Raw genomic sequence first — 23,732 nt, 5'->3', positions numbered from 1 at the left:
TCAGGTGTCCCACCAGCCAGGAATGGGAAACTCAAGGGCTTTATTCTGCTCTGGGAAGAAACAGCACACACGCTCAATGGTGACGTTGCCAAGGTCCAGGAGGGGCCCACCTGCAGTTTATTATCCCCAGTCAAGACACTGCTTGCCAGCTGTGCCCCTGCCCACCTGCCAGGCACAAAGGGCACTCGGGAGTGGCAGCAGGTCTTGGGACTATGGCTGTGAGGATCAGGGCCTTCTAGGGAGATGGGCAAAACAAAGAGCTGGAAGTAATTTTAAATTGGAAAAGACCGGACTTAAGTCCTCTAGAGCCACGGTGCCCAGAAGGGTGGGTTCGGCCAAAACACTGGCGGGCAGCCCTGCCCTCAGCCTTTCCTCTGTCGGAGCTTCTCCAAGTACATCTGCAGCGACTTCTGGATGGAGTCTCTGCAGATGAAGCTGACAAAGTTCTGGATGTCGGCGTCGCGCTGCCTCAGCAGGCGGTCTGCGGTAGCCTTTCGCATCATGTTCTTGGTCAGCTGGCGTGCGTGATCTGAAGAAGACGGGACCCACCTGTGAGGACCCGGGCTCTGCACTGGGACAGCGGTATTGCTGTGCTGCCCTAGACAGTTCCAGCCGAAACTCCGGCATAAAACTCAAATGAGCAAACGGAAGAAAAGGAAAACCACCCATCCCCTGCTGTCCGCCAACTGCTTTTAAAAACGTACAGAACAATACTGTGAAAACTGCCTTATCAGCCTGTTATTTTCCCTCAGCTATATCGTCAGGAATATCTTCTATGTCACTAACTTTCCTTTACCAAGTCATTAACGGCTGGCTGTGCTGTATTTGGGCATCAGCAAACCTGGCCCCCCGCAGCTCAAGAGCTAAGAACGGTGGTTGCATTTTTATATATGGTGGGAGAAACATTTTAAAGGCTAGTATTTTGTGACATGTAAAAATTACCTGAAATTCAGAATTTGGTGGCTTGGTGTTCCAGTAACACTAGATAAACTTCCTAGTTCACATACCCAGAGGCTGCCCTCACTCCGGTGCTGTGGTTATGGCAGTGACTGTGTGACCAGCAAAGCCAGACATCTCCCTGGCCCTTTACAGACAGTCTGCTGACCCCTGGTTTCTACTGTCATTGACATAAGCACTCCTATTGCCAGATGTGGAACCTGCAAGGTGTTTCCAGTTGTCTATGTAGTGGGTCGAATAGTGGACCCCAGAAAGGTATGTGTAAGTGGCTTGATTTAGGAAAAAGGTTTTTACAGAGGTAACTAAGATGAGATTATCTTGGATTTAGGGCGGGCCATAAATCCAGGGAGGGCTTCCTTGGTGGCTCAGTTGGTGAAGAATCCGCCCACAATGCAGGACACCGCCTGCAATGCAGGAGACCCAGGTTCGATCCCTAGGAGACCTAGGAAGATCCCCTGGAGAAGAAAATGGCAACCCGCTCCAGTATTCTTGACTGGGAAATCCCATGGTCAGAGGAGTTTGGTGGGCTACGGTCCATGGAGTTGAAGACAGTCGGGCACGACTTAGCGACTAAACCACCATAAGCACTGCCTGAATCCAGAGACAGGTGTCCTTAGAAGGAACGGGAGGTCTGAGATATAGAAACATGTGGAGGAGAAGGCGTGTGAAGACACAGGCAGGGGCTGGAGTGATGCAGCCTTAGCTCAGGAGTCTCTGGAGCCCCTGAAGATGAAAGAGGCAGGAAGGCACCTCCCCAGGGCCTCTGCAGGGAGCAAGGCCCTGCTCACGCCCTGATTTTAGACTCTGGCCTCCAGACTGCGAGAATGCATTTCCGTTGTTTTAAGCACCTAAGTGCCCTCACCCCTCAATTCCCCCTCTTGTCACTTGTTACGCCAGCCTCAGGACTGAAATCGGTCTGCTACAGGAAGTGGCTTATCTGTGTATGGCTTGAGAACTCCTGGTCTTATCAGGAGCCTCAGGCTGAGAGGGGAGGGGGCTCTGCTTCCCCACCCCCACCTGCCCCTCACCTGGAATGGCCAGCCACCGGGCCATTGCCGAGAGCGCCGTGCTCAGCACCTGGTCCTCTGGCACCACCTGGTCCACCAGGCCCACCTGGAGGGCCTCTGCCGGTGGGAAGAGCGTCCCCAGCTGCAGGGCCTGCTCCGAGGCATGGTGCCCGATGGTGTTCACGTATGTGTCTTTGAACCTGGAAACAGACACCCTACTCGGAGTGGGGGCTCGGGGCTCCCAGCCAAGGGTTGGGGGCAGTGGGCCTGGCCCCCGGCCTTACCAGAAGGGGGCGACAATGCCCAGCAGGGTCTCGTTCAGCCCTATGTGGTACTTGGGGTTGTCAGCCAGGATCCGGTAGTCACAGGTGAGGGCGATGATACAGCCCCCCGCAGGGCAGGCTCCCTGCAGGGAGAGCCAGACCGCTGGGCTCTGGGGACCAGCGGCCTCGTAGTGCTCCGGAGAGCCCCAAGCGGCGGTGAGCTCCTGGGTGCCTCCGCCCCCACCCCCCGGCCTGTGCTGCACCAACCCCGTCTGGGGTGTGCGCAGCAGGACTCGCTCTCCCCTCAGCCCGCACACCCCTCTTCCCTCAGGTTCATGTCAGGGCATGAGCGGCTTCTCCTCTCGGCTCTTGTCTGGTACCGCAGACGCCAGATGCGCATCCGGCCTGGGCTGTCACCTCAGGTCCTGCCCCAGACGACCCAGGGCCACCACTGTCCTCACCTCCTGCACGCACTGTCCACACAGAGGTGGCCGGCCGCCTGGCCCCATGAGTCTGCCCAAGCCCGGCCCTCCTCCTCTCCAGCCAGCTCAGGCCCCTGGCCTCTGCCCCACCCTTGCCTTATGTCAGGCCGGAGCGATGCTCCCCAGAGGTGCCCGCAGTCCCTGGCTCCCGTCCCCACACTCACCCCCACCGTGCGGCCCCTTCCTCACCTGGTCTGTAGCGGCGAGCTGACGACCTCTGTGGATCTCCCTGACTGCCCCCTTCCTCCCTGAGGGCTTTCTGAGGGAGGGCCACGTCCACCCACCCCAAGGGCTGGCCCACAGTGAGCAACCCAGGTGGCCCCCCAGGAGGAACACGCACGTTGATGGCCGCAATCAGCACCAGGTTGGACAGGTACATCCGCAGCCACAGCTCCTGCACAGCCTTCCAGTACTCAGCGTAGTGGGCCGGGCTCCTCCCGCACATCTCCGTCAAGTCCAGGCCAGCAGAGAAGACCCTGGGGCAGTCCTGCAGGGGCAGGGGCACCGTCAGAGTCCGCCCTGGGGGCCCGGGGGGCGCACAGGTGCTCGAGGGCCAGAGGAGCTGAGGTCATGCTCAGCAGCAGGATGCTGCCCCCAGGCGCCCTGAGCTGGGGGCTCCGGGGACTCAGCTGGGACCCCCTGGCCTGTCCCCTCTGTATCCTGCCATATTCTTCCCCTTCCAGCTTCAAACGGGATGGGCAGGCAACAGGGCCAGGCGCTCCCCAGGGACATAAAACGCAGGCCCTGTGTACCCATGCGCATGGCCCATGTAGAGGAGTCAGAGGCCAGGGAGGCTCCTGACATCAGAGAGGACACGCGTTCTGGCTAACCCCAAAGGGCCAGCAAACCACAGACCCACCAGGGAAGGCGGGAGCGGCAAGCGGTCAAGAAGACACCCCTCCCCTCCACCCGGGGCCATCACTCGTGAGACTGAAGGCTGGGGTAGGGGCTCAGACCAAGACAGGAGGGGGCCAGTGCTCCCAGTGTGGACACCAGGTTCTGGGCGCTCAGTGAAGGACGCAGGCCGGGGCAGGAGGGGACCCCCGGCTGTTACACGGGGACCCCCGCAAGCCCTCACTGGAGCGTGTCCGGCGCCTGAGGCTGCTGTGAGGTTGCTGATTGCTAAGCAGAGCTGGCTACAGTTGCCACAGGCCGCTGCAGACAACAGCCACCCCCACCCCCCAGTGTCCATGAGGAGGGGCGGCCACACTTAACATCCCCTACATCCTCATACAAAGTGATTGAAGCCAAACAGGGCAGGCACAGACGCACTCCGTGCTCCTCAAACACATGGTGTCCATGTGTGCACGGCACCCGCAGGCTGGCCTTGTTTGTGCAGAATGTGTTCCACTCTTGCCTCTAAAAAGCACCCCCAGGGATGGGAAGCTGGGCTGTCAGTATGGGTGTCCCACTGTCTCACCAGCCAGAATCTTGGCGGGGGGGTGGTGAGCCGCCCTGCTCCAAGGACATGGGGATGGCCGTCCAGCTTTCCAGCCTTTGTCCTTAACCTCTTCCCACCACGAGCCCCTGGCTCCTCCTCCCTGCCATCCCCCAAATTCAACACACTTTCTCAGCACAGAAGTGGATGGGCCGATGGTGTGGCCCACGGTCCTGGCACTGGAGGGAAGCAAAGGCAAAGAATTCTATTCTGGATGCGAGAAGTGATGTCTGTCAGATAGAAGGCATGGGGGCTGGCCGACCTCAGTGATTCTTCGGCAGTGAGTCGAGGTCAGGAGCAAGCGAGCAAGGGGACCTGCTGTCTGTTCTCGCTCCCTCCCCCAACCCCACTGTAGCAGGGGCCCCAGTAAAGCCTTGCCTGAATTTCTTGTCGGGCCTCTAGTCAGTTTCTATTGGATGATCAAGGCCAAGAACCCTGGTCGGTATCAGATTCATGGCCCCAGCGTGTGGCTCATCCCCTTCTGCGGAGGGGATCTGGGCGCCTCTGGGACCCCTGAACGCAGCTTCCTGGTAGGCAGCAAGTGGCCGCCTGAAGCCCTGCCTTCCAGAACCTGGAGGCTCAGGGCCCTCAACTAGGCAACGCTGTCCCTGCCTCCTCATCCCTTCCCCTCTCCTGCTGTTTCTCTGCTTCTCCTGTCCTCTCCTCCTCCTGTCTTCTTTCAAAGTGCATGTTGGGCAGGCACAGCCTCACTCCTCTCGGCTGGCGAGACCTCTGGCCACTCACGGTGCACCTCGACTGGCGGCCAGCAGAGGCCGGAGAGTCTAGCCTCACCCGTGCAGACCCTGGCGCAGGGGGCCATCCCTGGCCAGAGATTCACAAAAGCGACAGGTTCAGTCCTCGTGTCGGGCAGCGGCTGGGAGCCCATTGTCCCGGCGTTGACTCACCTTTATTTTCCTGTTCTCTTTCTCAGTCTTCTCTGGCTCTCCCCCGTTTTGCCTCCCCCTTGATCCTCCCATCCTTGTTTACCTGGAAAGCTTGCCCGTGTCTACAACGTCATTGGTATCTTTGTCTCATGTCGTTTTGTCTGTCCAGCTGCCCTGCTGATGTTGTGGGCATGGTGGAGGACTTAAGCCTTGAAATATAAAGGCAGCCCTTGTATTGTATATCTCAAACACTGCTTGAGACTCCAACCCTGGGTTACTTGGTGGGATTTTAAAGAACAGAAAAGAAAGGAGCTTTCGTTTCTCCCTCCTTTGCCTTTGCAATGGAACTGCTCTGACTGTGCGCTCAGGAACTACCTGATTCATCTGTAGTCCCTCAGAATGAAGGAAAAAAGCGTGGGGGGAGGGCATTTTAAATTCAAGCGGGAAAACTATGAGGCCTCTGGCTCTGTCTTTGTGTAAAAATTAACTTGTAAATGGGCTGTCTTCAATTAGCTTAAAGGCAATTGAGCCCTTACATATTCTCAGAAACATAGAAGAGGCTTCTCAGAATACATTTTGGGCTCCTGTGATCTGGGAAAATAGTCAATAGTTAATCAATATCTGATATTAGTGCTGGCTTAGGCTTGTGGGTTTAATGAACAGAGACCTGTACTTTAGAGTCACCCACATTAAGTATAATACTCTCATTGTACCTAGGGTTACTGAAAGGCAGTGCATACTGTTCTGTTATACAATTTGTCACCAGGGAAACAACCCGACATGATTAAATTTTTAAGTAAATGTAAGTGGGATTAGAGCTTTTTGGTAAACTCTAGAGGAATAGTTTTGTGTGGAAAACATCCATCCAAAGCAGTCCCTCCCAATATTGGTAACTTAGAAACTAAAAGTCAGCAAAATGAGAGGAATTCGCTGGGTTCAAGGACCATTTCAGATAAGATGGAACAGGGAGAACAGTGATGGCTACGCCGGTGTAAGCCGACCTACTTTTGTCTTCTTGTGAGACAGAAAAGAAGCTGTTTGGTGCTCCCTTGAGATGACCTCTGCCAGTCTACAGAATGCCAGTGCAGAAGGCCCTTCACGGCAGCTTAAGAAAAGGTGGATGTGTGTTTTCAGAAGGGTGTATGAGGAGCGGAAATACGTTTTGTTTGTGAAAGGAAAAAGAATGATTCTGTCCTAAAGTTGGTTATTTCTCAATGGAAAGAGCAAGGGACAAAGTATGGCTAATGAAAGTTGCAGAATGCCCGCGGAAGAGAAACATGGAGAACAGAGTTTTATGCGGTCAGGGCTTTCCAAGCGTGAAGTCAATTTAACTGGGTAAATGGGTTTTATTCAGAGTAGGCTGATACAAAATGTGATTTGGTTTCTGTCTCTCATAAGAGAACAAAGTTTTCCTGGAATGCCGCTTTTGACATCAGATTGTGTGAGTTTCTGTGCCTTTAAGTGATCTGTAATGACCTTTGAAATCTTTTTGTTTTCCACCTTAGCTCAAGAAATAATTGTTTCACAGTGACCTCGATTCTATCAACCTACGATTCTATCTATCTATTCTATCTAAAACATTGTGAGATTTTGGGTGGACTTCCCAAATATCAAATTGTAACTAAAGTTCTTTTGACGTCCAGCTAATTTTGAAAGTGACGTCCCCAAAGAGAGATCCAAAGCTAACTGGGTTCACTGGGTGTGTTAAATTCTGTGGGAAACACTGTCCAAACTCACTGTTGCTGGTCTCAGATGGGACCATTGGGCTCTCCCCGGTTTTATTGAAACCACCAACAGATGGGGAGAAGGCTTGGGGTGCTTCCGCTGTCCAGTCTCTCCCCTTACTCTACGTCCAAAAACCCCATGGGAACACTCCCAGCTCGAGGCCCTCAGGTCCTGGCCCGGTAACATTTCCCACTGCACCCAGCTCCAGTTCCTCCAGGATCTCCTTCCCTCCAGGCCCTGGCAGCCCAGACACTGTGACTACCTACTGGGCTGGTCACTTCCAAGCAGCCCACTTTCTAAGGCTTTACAGATGCACAGTCTCAAGCAGGTCACCCCCACATCAGGGACTCTGTTACATACATCATAAGACATGAGCGTCAGAGACAGCAGATCCCCCTCCGGAGAGCCCTGGCAGTACACTGGCACTGGCTCAGGGGGCCCCTCGGGGGAACCCCTCGCACAAGAGACAGACGACCAGAGACGGCTGGCTAGAGGATGCTCAAAACCCCAGTAGGTGAGAAGGGCATTTGGAGGACCCTCGAGCCCCTTCTGACAAAAGCCTCCTGGTGAAATGCCTCTGGGACTCCAGACTTCATTTCTAGGAGTGCTCTCGGCTGAAGGTTTCTCAACATGGGAGGATCCTCTTCTAAGCCAGAAGAAACACCTCTGGACTGTATCCTCAAAAACTGGAAATCTAAAAAAACAGATGGGCTGAAAAGGGAAAAACTTAAACTATACTCTAACACTGCCTGGCCTTTATATAAGTTGGGGGGTTGGAGAAAAACTGTGAGGGAAGAATTATAAACATATGTACAAACTCAAAATATGCCTTCCTTGTTTTACATGCCTACGCAGCTGTCTGGAAAGAAAGGAGACTTTTATTGCACTTTTTTAGAAAGAGGACTTTTAAATGCAAAAGATTCCCTGTGAAACGTGGGGCTGAGATTTTACATCTCATAGAAAGTGAAAGTGAAGTCGCTCAGTCGTGTCCGACTCTTTACGACCCCGTGGACTGTAGCCTACCAGGCTTCTCTGTCCATGGGATTCTCCAGGCAAGAATACTGGAGTGGGTTACCATTTCCTTCTCCAGGGGATCTTCCCTACCCAGGGATCGAACCCGGGTCTCCCGCATTGGAGGTAGACGCTTTAACCTCTGAGCCACCAAGCAAAACCCTAAATAAGGCTAGGTTCCCTGGCCAAGATTGTACCTGATAAGGGTTGATTCAGTTCAGTTCAGTCGCTCAGTCTTATCTGACTCTGCGACCCCACGAACTGCACCACGCCAGGCTTCCCTGTCCATCACCAACTCCTGGAATTCACCCAAACTGATGTGCATCGAGTTGGTGATGCCATCCAGCCTTCTCATCCTCTGTCGTCCCCTTCTCCTCCTGCCCCCAATCCCTCCTAGCATCAGGGTCTTTTCCAATGAGTCAACTCTTCGCATGAGGTGGCCAAAGTATTGGAGTTTCAGCTTCAGCATCAATCCTTACAATGAATAATCAGGACTGATTTCCTTTAGTACTGACTGGTTTGATCTCCCTGCAGTCCAAGGGACTCTCAAGTCTTCTCCAACTCCACAGTTCAAAAGCAGCAATTCTTTCTGACGCTCAGCATTCTTTATAGTCCAACTGTCACATCCATACATGACTATTGGAAAAACCATAGCTTTGACTAGATGGACCTTTGTTGGCAAAGTAATGTCTCTGCTTTTTAATACGCTGTCTGGGTTGGTCATAGCTTTTCTTCCAAGGAGCAAATGTCTTTTAATTTCATGGCTGCAGTCACCATCTGCAGTGATATTGGAGCCCCCAAAAATAAAGTGTCTCAGTGTTTCCATTTTTTCCCCGTCTATTTGCCATGAGTGATGGGACCGGATGCCGTGATCTTCGTTTTCTGAATGGTGAGCAGAAAAGGAGCGGCTTGTGCAACCGCCAGTGCTTTTTGTCATATATGAAGTTAATGCCTCCTTCCAGGTAGAAACCAACAGCAAGAAACTCTGTCCACGAGCCACATGCCGTCCACAGATGATCAGCTAACAATCCTTGCCATTCAGGGGGCAAGGAAATGAGAACTGGCTCTCCAGCTCGTTCTCTCGGATCCCGCAAGGCATAAAACGTCTTCTGCCAGGAGGTTTTCGTTTTCCTTAGCCCTTTTCAGTCATACTGATTTATGCTGCATCTTGTCTGGTGCTCTGTTGTCCTCCTACTGTTGCAAACCTGTGACTAAGACTTTTCGGTCCAAGGAGAATTCAGAAGGAAAAAGCCTGCCCTCTGAGACCTCGGCTCTAGGATCTGCCTGGAGAGGGATGGGGAGCACTGCTCTTGGAACAAGCACGGTGTTGGGGGCCGGCCTGGGCGCCAGCAAGCTGCTGAAAACCAAGTCTGCACAGGGTCCAGACTTCGTGAAGTCGCTTGTTTTCAATATCACCCTTGCCCAAAGGAACCCACTCTCACCTACATCCAGGCCCGGGTATGGAGCCCCGAGGCCTGCCCCAGGGCCTGGCCCCACAATTGTGTGGGTCTGGGAGTCAGCCTGGGACAGAGGCATCAGCCGCCTGCGGGCGAACCAGCTGCCCACAGCCTGGCTCCCTCGAGTCACACCCAGGACTATGAGCCCTGTAAGGCCTGCGATCGCACCCGCACATGGGCCACCTGGGTTGTCTCCAGCCTGTGATGTGTATGGAGGGCTTTCTGAGCTCGGGGCCTTGGGGGGAGCCGAGGAGCACTCACTGAAGTTAGGATGACACCACGGAAGGTCTTGTCGTTCTCCAGCTTCTCCAGACTGATGACCAGCTCCGTCAGCAGCTCCAGGCTGAGGGAATTCACCGGGGGATTCCTGAACTTCATCACGGCTACCCCTAGTTTGAAAACAAAGAGGACAAAGCTCGTGCCAGCACAGAAGGGTGCCCCCAGTCACCTATAGGAAGGCCATGAAGACACACAGCTGTTGGGTTTTTTAAATTGAGGTGAGATTCATGTGTCTTATAATAAAGGGAACCCTGTACACGTCGACAGTCACCACTCCTCCCGTTCCAGCCCCTGTGCATGTGTACTAAGTCACTTCAGTTGTGTCCGACTCTTTGAGACCCTATGGACCAAAGCCCACCAGGCTCCTCTGTCCATAGGATTCTCCAGGCAAGAATACTGGAGTGGGTTGCCATGCTCTCCTCCAGGGATCTTCCTGACCCAGGGATCACTAATCACTGATCTCCTTCTTGTTCCTATGAACTTGCCAACTGTAGACATTTTATGGAAGCGGAATCATAGAAAATATGTGACCTTTTGTGTCTGTCTGCTTTCATTGAATGTTTTCAAGGTTCATCCATGAAGTAGCAGGTGTCAGTGCTTCGTTCCTTAAGGTCAAATAGCTTTCCATGATCTGTGTACAGCACGTTCTGCTTATCCATTCACCGGCCAATGGACACTTGAGTTAGTTCCACCTTTTGGCTATTGAGAGTAATGCTTCCGGGAGCACTCACGTACACATTTTTGTTGATCTTTTTATGGGGTGTTTAGCCTGGCGTGCTGTGATTCATGGGGTCGCAGAGAGTTGGACACAACCGAGCGACTGAACTGAACTGAACTGACTGAACTGAAATGCATTTTACTTTTAGACAACCTACACGACACATTTTTTTCCCCCTCACAAACAATGCCTCTGCTCCAAATAAATCAGTGTTCAAAACAAATGAAGAGCTCACAATGATATCAGTCCAATTTTCTCCCAGATACCAAGTCTGACATCCTCATGGGAGCAGACAGCCTTATTGTAAGTGAGCAACTCTAAGAATTAGATGTGCGAGGAGGAACCCCAGTGGGGGGTTCTGGTTCACACTTGTTTAAGGATCAAGGGTAAGAATATCAGGGGCCGGATATTCTTAAAACTCTCCATTTAGACACTCATTCTGCCCGCAGCAGGAAAAGCGGGAATGAAGGGCCTGCCCCTGTGTACAGTGCGGCTGCTGGTCTGGCTGAGGCCATCTCTTCCCACTGCCTGGCCCAAGGGCAGACCCTAGGGGCTTCAGAAATGTCATCCTATGCAGAAGAATCAATCAGAACTTTCAGAAGTGAGCTTCCCAAATGTGGTTCGGAGGTAAGTTTCTGAAGCTGACTCTGGATCTTTGCTGTTTAGCAAGACAATATCTAAGAATCTGGGGGAAAGGTAGAGGCCAAAGGTGAACAGATGGCCTTGGATATCACCAGGTAAATAATCACACCCCTGGCATTGGGTGGGTACAAAATAAATGTTTCTTGAATGTTGAACAGAATCCAAAATCAACTTTTTAAAAAAATATTATTTTTAATTGGGGGATAATTGCTTTACAATATTGTATTGGTTTCTTCCATTAGCACTTTGGCACGTAAATGAAAACATTTTATAAAGCACTTTTACTCCATTAATTCCTCCAAGTCTCAAGATGCCTGAAGGCCACCTGGGTCTGGCAATGAGGACAGAACCATGCTTGGCTTTGACCTCAAACTCAACCTCCTACCAGGATAAGCCTGCAATGTTTAGGAGGCTCCGAGGTGGGAGGCCATGAGATAGCTTGTCCTAAAATGTGAATCTGTCTGTCTGCCCGCAAGCCCGCTCAGGACCTAGCTCTGAAGGGTTCTCTGGTGGAGAAAGCATAGCTTTCTCTTTCAAAAGTGCTCTTTCTACCTCTTTTTCCACCCTCCTTGGAGACTTTTAAGAGGTGTTCTGATGGGGGCGGGTAGGAGTGGCTCCTGGCTGTAATTTAAAAGAATATATCTGCTGGGTTCTGTGCCACCTGGGAGTATTAACAAAAAGTGAAAAATGTTATTCCAAGATGCTTCCAATTATTTTCACTTCCCAAGTTAATAGCTTATATAAGGAGCACACACCCCAAACTATAAAAACAGAAACATGTTTATTTTCATTATGAACCCGGGTGGGGGGCGGTGGTGGTCGTGGTGAAACAACTCGACTGGTGATGACCCTTAGCTTTGAACTCAACAGAAACTTACTTCAAAATCAGGCTTTATCTCGGGATCTTTAGAAATTAGAGCTTTCCCGGGTCCGGATTCTAGGTCTGGGTCCGGAGCCGGGGGCCCCGCGGAGCCCGCTCTGCTGCCGGGCGCTCGGGGGCACTTACCTGCGGCGGCGTCCGGCTCCACCAGCACCCGCTGGCTTCCGAAGCGCCGCGCGCCGTCCCCGCCGCCGCCGGCCGCCGGCTCCGTGCGCCCAAAGGTCGTGCCTCGGAGCAGCGTCCCTGCGGAGGTCGACGAAAGATAAGTTATCCCCCGCGCCGGCCCCACGCCCCCCCCGCGCCCCCCCCGCGCCCCCGCGCCCCCGCGCCGGTCACGCACACGGACGGAGCAGGGCGCGCGCAAGGAAGCGCACTCGTGACGCCAGCGCCATCTTGGCCGAGAATGGGCAGGTCGCGGCCGGGGGGTGTTATCTTGCCGCCCGCCCCGCCCCCGGGGCCCGGGCCGCTCCGCCGAGCAGGACATCTGGGCCCCGCGGATTGGACTGCACGTAAGTCACGGAGCCAGGGGTTTGCGTTCAGCGGCGGCCAGGGGCTGCGGGTATCTGGTTCCGGCCACCCGGCAGAGCTTGGGCACTGGAGCACCACTTCCTGCTGGCGAGGAACCAGACTTGCAGCTGCTAGCTTAGCCTGGGGCAGAACAGCCTGGTGACAATTCCACCGGGGCTCCTCCTGGGGGAAGGGGAGGTGACAGCTTCCCTTTGCTCTCAATCCTGCTGAACACACTGTGCTGGCATTCGGTTTGAAAACGCTGGACACAGTAAGGGCCAAGGGTTTATAATGTCTTAAGCGTTCTTCCTTCTGGAACAAACTCGTTTTTGAGATGGGGAAGTTTTCCCATGGCCATCTAACACAGCAGTGAATGAGATCCACCTTTTTGGTAGGGCAGAATTCAAGGCTCCTGGAACACACAGTTGATAACTCCCCTGGTGGTCCAGTGGTTAAGACTGGCCTCCCAAGGCAGGAGGCAGGATCCTGGCCAGGGAACTAAGATAAACACTTTCAAAGTCTTACTGGTTAAAGTGTTTTGCAGCTATCACTTTGGAAATGAAACCAAACATTTATTTTAGGCAATTGTGTTTAATTCCCTCACAACTGATGCAGCCTTGGGGGGCAAGGGACAGGAAGGAGGCAGTGAACCCGGCAGACACTGAACTCTAATCCTAGGTTTATTCAACACAATTGTTTTACTCTACACAACAAAGTACAAACACAACATCATCTAAAATGCTACAAAGTTACAAAACTCAAAACAAAATTTATAGTACTGACTGTACAATAAAAGCTGAAAAAGCAATGTACACGTTGCCAAGGTAACCAGCAAGACCACCAAGAATACCAACACAGTGGAGTGGGGGTGGGGTTCTGTGATGACCTGGCAGAGCTGGTTCTCAACAATTTCAGAAACAGGGGTCTGTGTGTGTTTGTGTCCGTGCACACGACTACGTGTGTAAAAAACCATTCTGGGCAGATGATGGGGGTGGGGGTGGTATTTGACCCTAGAGGTTAGAAGAGGACTCAGGCTGGGCCAGGATAATAAGAATAGCAGTTGCCTAAAAGCAAGCCTTTCCTGTGGGACCCCCCAGACCGGCCCCAGGTCATCTGTGGAATGGGAAAATGGGCTCCCAGGCTGGGGCTGTTCCCCCACCTGGAGCCCCCGGCTCACCCCTGCTGGCTTTGCCACTAAACTGACTCCCAGGAACTAGAAACGTGGAGGGCTAGAAAACTGGAGGGCATCTTTACAAGCACGACCCCAGACCCACAACACTCCTGCCGCTGGAACCCCCTCGCTGGGGAGACGTCTGATCGCTGCCTCCACCTTGAAGCCCGCCCCAGGGAGGGATTTCTTCCCTGTGACCCCTCTGGAAACGGACAAGAGCGGTGGGAGGGAGTCGCAGGGGCGGAGCTCCAGGCCCCGCCTATCGGGAGGAGTTGGAGCTGGAGCGGCTGCGGTGGCGGCGGCGGCCAGGCGAGCGGGAGCGACGGCGCGCGGGCGAGCGACGGCGTGGGGAGCGCGACCTGCGGGGAGAGGAGACACAGTGTCAGACCGGAAACCCACGCCCATGACCACAGGGGTGCATCCGCCTTCACACAGAGCGGCATGGCTCTAACTTGCCAGTCACACAGCTAGATCCCTCTGGGTGGCGCCGACAGAAGCCCTGGGGAAGACGGAAACGTTCCAGAGACTAAGGGTTCTGTCTCCGAGGGCCGTGCGGTGCAGCTGGCCAGCACTAGCAGAGGAGGGACAGCTCAACCCCGGCCTCTGCCAAGGCTGTTCCCTACTCCTCTGACCCTTCCAGTCTTCTCACAGAGGGCGGGGAGGGGCCACACCTCTGCGGGTCCCTCAATCGGGCAGCTCTTCCCTTTCCCGGCTGGAAGGACTCAAGGACCTCCAAAGCTACCTGTGCCAATGCTGCTTTCCCACCCGCATCAGGGGGCAGGCGGGGTTGGACAAGGTCCCGAAGTCATTGCCCCCTCACTTTGTTTTGCCGATAAACAAAGGGAAACTGGTCCTAATCAGCCCCCTATGAAACCCCAGAGTGACCCACCTTCTCCTAATCCGTGGGGGTGACCTGCGCCACATAGGAGGAGGTGGCAGCATCCTCCTGGGAGGGCTGAATCTCCGGGGGGGTGGCCGGGGCCAGGGGGCCAGCACAGCGGTGGCAGTGATCTCCTGGCCATCGATTTGTCCTATTGAAAAAAGGATAAAGTCACAAAATACCTATCTAACAAGCACCTACCCTGGTGGGCAAGACAGAAAGGAGCCTGGGGGAACAAGGACAACCCACTCTGGTCACAGAGAAAAAGCAGCTCGTAATGGCTATCACTGGAGGTCTCATCAGGAGACCCACTGGGGGCAGGACCCTAACTGAGGACCCCATCTTGGTGCTGGGACGCCTTCTGGGGCAGTCCATTCAAGTCAGCACCTAGGGAACAGGCGGGACTTGCTAAGTGAGGGAAGGGCTGTGCCCCCACCCTGAGCTGGCAGCGCGTGCCACACCCCAACGTCTTCCTTGAAAGCAAGGGCAAGGGGGCAAAAGAGAGGAGTGAGGAGACAGTCGGGGCTTCAGCAGGACAGAGATGGGGTGAACGATAAGAACTCAAGGGATGACGGGGAGGGACAATCCCGGGAGTCTGCTAATGGGTCAGGTGAAGGATGATCGGCACCAGGTGTCTGGATGAGCTGTGATTTGGGGGTGGAGGGGACGGGGGAAGGGTTGCATCAGACAAAGAAGGAACTATTTCTGGGGTAGGGAACAAAGAACAGGATGTTCAGGAGACTTCAAGTCTGTCTAAAGAAAGTATGCAAAAAGTGCCCCAGCGTGGGCGAGTCTGTGTGCAGCCAGTACTAAAGCCACACAAGTGAATGAAACCGCAGAACTGCGAGGGGAGGCAGCTCAGAATGGGGCATGAGGAACCTGCAGGGTCTCAGGGAGAGAAAGAATGAAGGAAACTGAGGCACAGACCCAACAATCCCAGGGGACCAAGCACAGCCAGTGTGTTCTCAAAGGGTGGGTGGCAGGCTCTTCTACCGTCTCAGGTTCTGCTGTCAAGAGAACTTCTGAGGTACTGACTCATGTCAATGCAAGTCCAAGATGTCCACCTATGTTCAGAACATGCTGGAAAGGCTTAAGCAGATACAGCCTAAGGTGGCCCTGGCCCTTGGCCTAAAGCTAGTCCCGGTTAGGTATTGCATGGGCACTATGTAACAACAAAGAAAAAAAGGAGAAAAGTCATCCTCTAGTTGCTGCTGCGTCGCTTCAGTCGTGTCCGACTCTGTGCGACCCCACAGACGGCAGCCCAGCAGGCTCCCCGTCCCTAGGATTCTCTAGGCAAGAACACTGGAGTGGGTTGCCATTTCCTTCTCCAATGCGTGAAAGGGAAAAGGGAAAGTGAAGTCGCTCAGTCCTGTCCAACTCTTAGCCACCCCATGGACTGCAGCCTACCAGGCTCCTCCGTCCATAGGATTTTCTAGGCAAGAGTACTGGAGTGGCTTGCCATTGCCTTCTCCACATCCTCTAGCTAGCTGCCAGTAAAAACCAAGCCCTTCCATTTCTTTCTGGAGACTGAGCGGTTCCATTCAGCACAATACAAGACAGAGAAAAAGTCCTACCAGAATCTTAAGACAAGGTGGAATATTTATCATCACACACATCCTGAATGTGTCTAAGCCTCCTAAATTTTTAGCAAACTGCTCAGACTCCGTCAAACACAAGACTGACAGTCTCTAAAACAAAGGCATGACTCACAAAGTTAAGAGCTGATGCCTGTAGAGTGACGGATCCCAGTTTATGCTGAACTCCTCAAAACACTCCAGGGGGATTTAAGGAGATTGAAAAGACTTAGTACCTAAGTACCAAGGAAAATTTTGTACTATATAAACTCTACCAGGTTACAAGGGCAATTATCTTTCAAACATGTAAGAGGGTCTCCAAGGACGCCAAAGGTTCTCAGGGGTTCAGACTCTTCTCCCCACTCGGCCTGGCAGCCCACATGGGGCTCGGGCAATCCTGGCTCAGCTCCGCTGCCTGGAGGACAGAAGCAGCAAGCAGGCCCAGTGAAACCCACACTCCTTAAAATGCTGACTATCAGAGATGCGAAATGACTGACAAATGTTCACAGTCCTTCAAAGGTTGTCAAAGCCAATACAAAGTGGCTGTAAACATCGTCAAAAGTTAAGATGCATTTTAGGAAAGAGGTAAAATTTGTGGATTCAAAAAGTTATCCTGGAAATGCTAAGTTTTACCAAAACAGAAAGTAACTCGGGATTAAAGAAAACATTCCCCTATAAAAATGATGTTTCATCACAGTCAAATACTTTGTGAAGAAAAAAAAACCCTTCATTTGATCCTTAAGTTTTAACAGATTGAAATATTCTTAAAATGCTAATATATTCATATTTGATGAATACTTTTTCAAGAATAATGCTCTGTAAAACATGTTTTTGGTAAATACACACCCACTGAGTAAGAACTGGAATCTTGACAGAGCTCCAAGGAAATTCTCACATGCAGCCAGACTGGAAATCAGTTCTCATCACACCAGATATGGTGGGCAGCTGGTCTGAGACAGGTCAGAGAAGGGCTGGACTTACCTCCATCCATGTGCTTCAGCGCCTTTTCAGCCTCGTCTGGATTCTCAAACTCCACATAGGCATAGCCTTTAGACAAATGGGGGTGCATCCTTTCTACAGGCATGTCAATCATTTTAATTTTCCCATAGGTAGAGAATATCTCCATGATGTGATCCTAGGGAGGAAGAAGGGTCACTTAGGCTCACCCTCCCATCACTTGCGTAAAAGTCAGAGAAGTCACCACACAATGACCACACTCTCAGCACCCTAAGCACACACAAAATATATTCCGTTAAAAGGAAGTAACCAGTGCTCTCCTTGGTCACATGCCGCCAACTCAGCCCTCAGAAACGCTGCATTCTACGTTTACCTTCTGGCAGAAGCGGGCTTCTCGTTTTCCATTTTAAACATCTGCAAGATTCACCCCAATGTCCACTGGACAGAGGCAGGATTCCTCACCTTGGTCACATTCCTGGTGAGCCGCCCAATGTGTACTTTGGTGGGTTTAGGGGAAGGGCTTCGCCTTTTCCTTTCCTTTTCATCTCTTTTGGGTGGTTTGGACCTAATTGAAAAATACAAAATCCTATTAAAACAGTGAAACTCTTTTTTGGGTCTACTTTGGTAATAACTATAGTAACCTTATAGCCCCAGTCTGTAAATTTAGGTCCCAGATATAACTCATGAGCTTTGGAGGCGATCCCCTGAACCGACCAGTCCCCCATGGAGAAGAGGGGCTGGAAGGGGGCTCACTTGGAGCGGGAACGCCGCCTGTTGTCGTGTCTGCGCCGAGAAGGGCTCGGGGAGCCGGAGGAGCTGCTGGAGCTGGAGCTGCGCGACGTGCTGGAACTTCCCGAGCGGCTCGAAGCCGAAGACGAGCTGGAGCCGCTGCTGGAGCCCGTGCTGGTGCTGGAGCCAGAACTGGAGGTAGAGCTGGACCGGGACCTGAGGGGCGAGAGGGAAGGGTCACTGGCAGGAGCAGTGCTTCCTCACCGCAGACAAGTCAAGAGGAACCGCTGGGCTCGTATTCTCAAGCCTCAAGGCTTTCCCCAGCACCCACGGACACCCTCCAGCCCCGTCCTAAGAAAGACCTTGCAGGGAAAGAAACAGCATATGTACCGTGCAGTGACAGGACTGCTTCCGACCTACACAGAAGCCTTGCTTACTGGGAGGAAAAGGAACAGTCTGGCAAGTCAGAGCCCCCGGCTCAGCTTGGAAGGCAGCTACTGACTGACACAGGCTGGTTTTCAACAGAAGGAAAAGGAAAGAGCCAGGCTAGGGTGATCCAACCACAACTCCAAATCAAAAGCAGCGAGAGAAAAGCGTAACTCAAGACATCGCATTCCTAACGCCTCCAAAAAAACAACAAAAAAATACCAAAACTATCCTCTGTATGATGAGAACAAAGCCCAAACCAGTCTGCCATAAATTAGTAATCTGAGTGCTTTCTTTATCAATAAAAAGACAGAACATTCTGCAGGTCTTTGGGAAGGAAGAGGGCTGTGGCCCTGGCAGTGAGGCCCTAGCGGCAAGGGCCTGGCCCGCCAGCCCCACCTGGTGCTGCTGCTCCCGCTGGAAGCGCTGCGCCTCTTCCGAGTCTTATCCCTGCCGCGATCCTTCTCGCTCGACTCCTTGGTGGCCCCTTTATCTTTAGAGCGGTCCTTGGACTTCTCATCAGAGCGGTCTTTGCGTTTGGTGGGAGAAGGCGCCCTGGACAGTGAGGGAGAGTGTGAGATGACATGCCCCTTGGGCTGAACCCTGAAACCACAGCACAACCCAAAAGGGGATGCAAAGGGCTACAGAAACCCCAGAACACCACAGAGCACAATGGTCTGTGGCTAGGAAACTTCCACTGTAAAATTCAAGATATTTCCAATGTTCCCCTTTCTGAGGGCCCCTAGCAACGAGCACCCCGAAAGTAGCACTAGAAAAATCTGACAGAAGGATTACCTAGTGCTGGACTTTTTATTATTTTCTTTGACTCCTAGCAAGCTCTTCTTTTTCACTCCTGATAAATCCATTCTCCCCTTCTGAGGTGTTCAAAGCAGCAATGGCGGCCTCACTTATCTGAACTCTCACGTCTAACTTGAGTTTGAGAAACGATCCCTAATCGATTGCAATTTACGCCAAAGTGCAGCCTAATAACAAGATAAAAGGATTCACAGAGTAAATTGGCAAGGCAACAAATCTACTTTGCAGTAAAAAGCTGAGCATAGGAGCAGGCAACAAGGAACACAGTCAGCAGTGAGCATCTACCAAGCCAGGAACACCCAGGCCACGCCATTTCCTCAGGGGATCCCGCCCCCACAGGAGGCACGTGAAGAGCCGGTCAGTTCCGCTTGCCTTGTTCTTAAGCAACGGTGTGGGTGGTGGCGCCCTGTTCTTTGACAGGTAGTACAATGCCCATTTCTCACCAGTTTGATGGTGAGCCCTCTACAGTCCTTTAGAGACACTACAGGAGCACATTTGCAGGCAGAGCAGAGAAAACCCTAAGTGACAGGCTTCGACCTCGCTTCACTGCTGGAATCTTTACAGGATACACTGGATAGATATCATGACTGGAAGCAAAAACCATTTCAAGTGACTGGTACCAGTATCAAAACATTTAATAACCAAACAAATGAAACTTCCCCCGTGAACATTTAAAAAGTATTAAAGTGAGACAAAACGTAACAGAAACGTAAACTGTAGAATCTAGGTGGTGGTTCTGTGACTATTCGGTGCACTGAATTTTTTCAGCTTTTCTGTAAGCTCACGTTTTTGGAAAAGGATGCATTCACCACATGTAAGGGTTTAGCTAAGTTCCAGGGCTGCCTGCAGCATGTACTGTAAAAGGTCATCGTAAATACTACTCAAGAACAAGCAAATTAGAGTGCAAAATAGAGTATTACCTGTGCTGTTCTTTTCTGGGGCTATAAAATCTTTTTAGAGGTTATGTCTTAAAATGAGAAGGCATACACAAAAAAGCCAAAAAAAAAAAAAAAAAAGGCACTACAGACACCCAGTAGGCAACATTGTATACGGTTCGTGTGCTTGCTTGGACAATCAGTGATTATAATTCAGTACTTATGAGTCAGAAGGCCCCCTGCTTGGGTTTGATTCAAAGCTTTGTTGTGTCTGAGTCTTAATCATTCTGAGTCTCAATTTCTCATCAGCATTAAGGAGAGACAGACAGTTACTACACTTTATAGCTGTCAAGAATATAAACCAAATTAACTGATAAAAGAGTCTTGGGGATCTAGTTAAGCCTCAACAAATGTTAGCTAATATTAGGAGAAAGGCTTTGGAGGCTTTTTCTCTGAAGGCAAACTCTTGGCTCTGAAGTCACAGAACCTCTGAATGATCAGCAGGGGTCCCTGGACTGCCCCCATTACGATCACCAAGAGTAACACTGTCCAATAGAAAGAGAGCCACCTACAAGAGTACTCTAAAATTTTCTTGGAGCCACGTTGCAAAAAAGCATTAGTTAACAGATGAAGCTAACTTTGAGTAATGTATTTATCTGACACACTACACTCCAAACATAATCTTTTCACCAATCAGCATACAAAATGATTAATAAAATATCCATGCTTCCCCATGCTAAGCTTCTTAAACATCAATTTGAACTAGGTACATTTCAAGTACTCAGTAGCGTCATGTGGCCAGAGGCTACCTTATTACACAGCTGTCCTAGAATACATATTCCAGGGCCCCACCCCAGTCCTAAAGATCTGCTGTTTGTAGTTTGTGAAAACAAGCACCACCGTTTATTCTTAAAACTCAATTAAGACCACAGAGTAAGGGAAGGCTTTTCTGGGTGTGGCCAGAGGGCTAGAAAGCAAAGGTTGATTCTGTTTACACAAGTTCAGGTTAACAGGACCGTGGTTACGTCCCCCATCCTCTGGAAAGGTGCGCGTCCAACAGCCAAAAATAGGAGAGAACAATTAGTTATATCTCGAGTAGACGGCGTTTCAGATCACACCTTCGGAACACTTTTTCCATTTAAAAGTACATGTCAGGCACAATTCATGCGAGATTGGAAAAGGCCACGCCTCTGTTCCGTCGATTTTAACCTTTCTGTATCCTCTCTTTTGGGGTTACCCGTCAAACTGGGCTCCAAGACATTAGGGGCCGTATCCCCAAGGGCTACCACCGGGAACGGCACACAGGAACCCCGCAGACGTTCGTGGAGTCGATGTTTGAAATTAATGGCTTCAAAGGGAGGGTCAGTCGGTCACCCAGAGCATCCCAAAAAGCATCTCGTACCCACCGGCCCCGGCCCCGCACGCGACCTCGGCGCCCCACGTCCGCGTTCACTCACAACTCCCCAGTCCAGGAGCCGGGCCGTGGGCGGTTCCAGGGCAGGGCCCGGCGTTGCGGGCTTGGGTCTCCAGCCCGGTGAGAGGGCCCGGACGGCTGAGGCCGACTTCCCGGCCGCTCCGAATCCCGCGGGCCTCACTGGTCCCGCTGCAAAGCCGTGGAAACGAGGGCGCCCTTCCGCCCGCCTCGGCCCCGACAACTTCCGGGCCGCGGCTTCGGCGCCTCCCACTCAGCCCGCCCCGGGCCACACTCTTTCTTCTCAAACCCGGAGCGACGCCACAGGCCCCGCCGTCACCACCGCGTGGCCAGGGAGCGGGCCGGCTCCACGATGCGCCCCGCCGAACGTGGAGGGCGGGCCCCAAAGCTCAGATGGGGTCGGATTCCCGCTACTTACATCTTCCCGCCGCCGCGACCTCCTCCCGCTCTTCCCAGCCTCAGAGGACGGCGCACCTCTGGCGTCAGGATTAGGGAGCGGGAAGGCGCGGTCGTCCGGCGCGCAGCGATGACGTCGAGCGCCTCGGCCAATGGGCACGAGCGAGACTGTTAAAGGGCCAAGGCCTGTTTGGGGAGAGACGCGTCGGGGCGCTTACTCTGGAGTGTCTACCGGGGCTGCCCCGGGCGGGCCGCACGCTTCGTGGGGCCGTCAAGCTGGCAGCTCTCTGGGACTTGTAGGGCTACTTCGTGCAGGCATTTCGCTGGCTGTCGCGGAGCGGGTTAAGGCGGCCGCTGGCCCGCCCCTCTCCGTGCGCGTGTGCACTGGGCGCGCTGCGAGCCTGGCGGTGTCCCGGGTGTCCCGGTTCGTGGAGGGTCCCGGGCGGCCCGGCGGCGGGGTTGGAGGAAGGGTGTGCAGGCACTGCACGCTCTGGCGGCTGGCCGTGGGCACCCGTAGCGCGAAGGCGGCTTCGCGAGCAGGGCAATTGCGGGGATGGGTTAGTGCAATTACCGCTCATGGCGTGAGGGGTGACCCTGTGTGCGTAGATTCTGTGCCGGCGGAATTGTACCGGGAGGACAATGCAGCGGGTAGTGCAACCATAACAAGTGGGCTGCAGAAGGCAGGGTGGAAGACAGTGCAGAAGGCAACGCGGCTCCGAGGAGCTGACCCTGCCGCTGAGGCCTGCAGTAGAAGGGCATGCCCGGCAGAGGAAACAAAAGGTGCGAAAGCTCCTTGGAAGAAACCGGGGCTAGGAAGGTGGAGTTTAGCGTTTGGAGGAACAGAGAACTTGTGCAACATACGGCGCCAAGGCTTCATCCTGCACTGTCAGAGCCTTCTGGCAAAGGCAGGAAGCTGAGGGTTAGAGGCCCAGGACCAGGCAGGAGGCTGTCGAAGTAAAACCCGGCGCTGAGCTGGCCAGGGCTTGCGGGTTTGTTTACCGCTGTGTCCTCCCCTCTCCGAGCTGCGCCTGGCAGGCAGGCAACGTTTCGTGACTGTTAGTGGGGGGACAGAAGGTGCGCCCCCACTAGACGGGGGCGTCGTGACGGGCGCGTGAACAGGTAGGTGCCACAAGGAAGAGAAGGGAACAGATTCAAGGCCCTCTTTTGGGGGAAGAAACTAGTGTAGCTTGGAGATGTGTCAAATATCAGGGGAAAGGACAGGACAGACCAGCATGGGGTTTGGTGGCTCTGGATGGATGGATTGATCTGTGATTGAAGTCTTCGAGTCTGCTTTCTTCTCCATGTGGTTTTCCCAGCCAGTGGATGGTGGCCCCTTCCCTTCATCCAGTTCCTCTGGCCCTGTCAAGGTGTCAGTTCAGTTCAGTTCAGTCACTCAGTCGTGTCCAACTCTTTGCTACCCCATGAATCACAGCACGCCAGGCCTCCCTGTCCATCACCAACTCCCGGAGTTCACTCAAACTCGTGTCCATTGAGTCATTGATGCCATCCAGCCATCTCATTCTCTGTCGTCCCCTTCTCCCGCCCCCAATCCCTCCCAGCATCAGAGTCTTTTCCAGTGAGTCAGCTCGTCGCATGAGGTGGCCAAAGTATTGGAGTTTCAGCTTAAGCATCAGTCCTTCCAATGAACACCCAGGGCTGATCTCCTCTAGAATGGACTGGTTGGATCTCCCTGCAGTCCAAGGGACTCTCAAGAGTCTTCTCCAGCACCACAGTTCAAAAGGCATCAATTCTTCGGCGATCAGCTTTCTTCACATCCATACATGACCACTCCGTTCCGTCCGTTCCGTCGCTCAGTCGTGTCCGACTCTATGCGACCCCGTGGACTGTAGCCTACCAGGGTTCTCCGTCCATGGGATTCTCCAGGCAAGAACACTGGAGTGGGTTACCGTTTCCTTCTCCAAGGGATCTTCCCGACCCAGGGATCGAATCCAGGTCTCCCGCATTGGAGGCAGACGCTTTAACCTCTGAGCCACCAGGGAAGCCCCACTAGTGTGCCCCTAAAACTAGCCTGGGCTGAGGGGCATCTGAGGAGTTGGGGACGGAAGACAATTCCAGGGGAGGGGGTGGACAGCCGGCCTTTTGTGTCCTCTGCCTCGGCATCAGCACACCTGGGCGGTGGGGGTTGGCAGTCAGTCTTGGTCCCTGTTCCCCTCTGCATTTAGATTTGGGGAGGGGGCATTTATTTCTGCATCACTGTCACAGCTG

The 23,732-nt window shown here is 53.0% G+C and overlaps 2 protein-coding genes across 4 annotated transcripts; both read right to left on the bottom strand.

The window, feature by feature from the left end:
- Window positions 1–21: 21 nt before the first annotated feature.
- ECI1 (enoyl-CoA delta isomerase 1) lies at window positions 22–12,327 on the bottom strand. 2 transcript variants are annotated; one of them, XM_088833162.1, is made up of 7 exons: window positions 12,084–12,327; window positions 11,870–11,986; window positions 9,486–9,613; window positions 3,050–3,196; window positions 2,249–2,370; window positions 1,986–2,164; window positions 22–631 (listed from the first exon to the last, which is right to left on the bottom strand). In XM_088833162.1, the coding sequence occupies exons 1-7, from the start codon at window positions 12,133–12,135 to the stop codon at window positions 363–365; spliced, it is 1,014 nt and encodes a 337-aa protein (XP_088689288.1). In that variant the 5' UTR covers window positions 12,136–12,327; the 3' UTR covers window positions 22–362. The 2 variants fall into 2 exon arrangements, with proteins under 2 accessions (XP_088689288.1, XP_055265217.1); XM_055409242.2 differs by having other exon boundaries at window positions 22–529; window positions 12,084–12,314.
- Window positions 12,328–12,917: 590 nt separating this feature from the next.
- On the bottom strand, window positions 12,918–21,635 carry RNPS1 (RNA binding protein with serine rich domain 1). 2 transcript variants are annotated; one of them, XM_055409239.2, is made up of 8 exons: window positions 21,529–21,635; window positions 18,783–18,970; window positions 18,387–18,542; window positions 17,586–17,777; window positions 17,295–17,397; window positions 16,857–17,010; window positions 14,311–14,452; window positions 12,918–13,780 (listed from the first exon to the last, which is right to left on the bottom strand). In XM_055409239.2, the coding sequence occupies exons 2-8, from the start codon at window positions 18,851–18,853 to the stop codon at window positions 13,681–13,683; spliced, it is 918 nt and encodes a 305-aa protein (XP_055265214.1). In that variant the 5' UTR covers window positions 18,854–18,970; window positions 21,529–21,635; the 3' UTR covers window positions 12,918–13,680. The 2 variants fall into 2 exon arrangements, with proteins under 2 accessions (XP_055265214.1, XP_055265215.1); XM_055409240.2 differs by lacking the exon at window positions 21,529–21,635 and adding an exon at window positions 21,136–21,469.
- Window positions 21,636–23,732: the final 2,097 nt, after the last annotated feature.

The sequence above is a fragment of the Moschus berezovskii genome, chromosome 27 (assembly GCF_049115385.1).
Source record: "Moschus berezovskii isolate FMDL1 chromosome 27, NW_MosBer_1.0, whole genome shotgun sequence".
In the NCBI taxonomy this organism is placed as follows: domain Eukaryota; kingdom Metazoa; phylum Chordata; class Mammalia; order Artiodactyla; family Moschidae; genus Moschus; species Moschus berezovskii.
The sequence above is the reverse complement of the archived record's forward strand: the minus strand, read 5'-3'. Positions and strand labels throughout refer to the sequence as shown.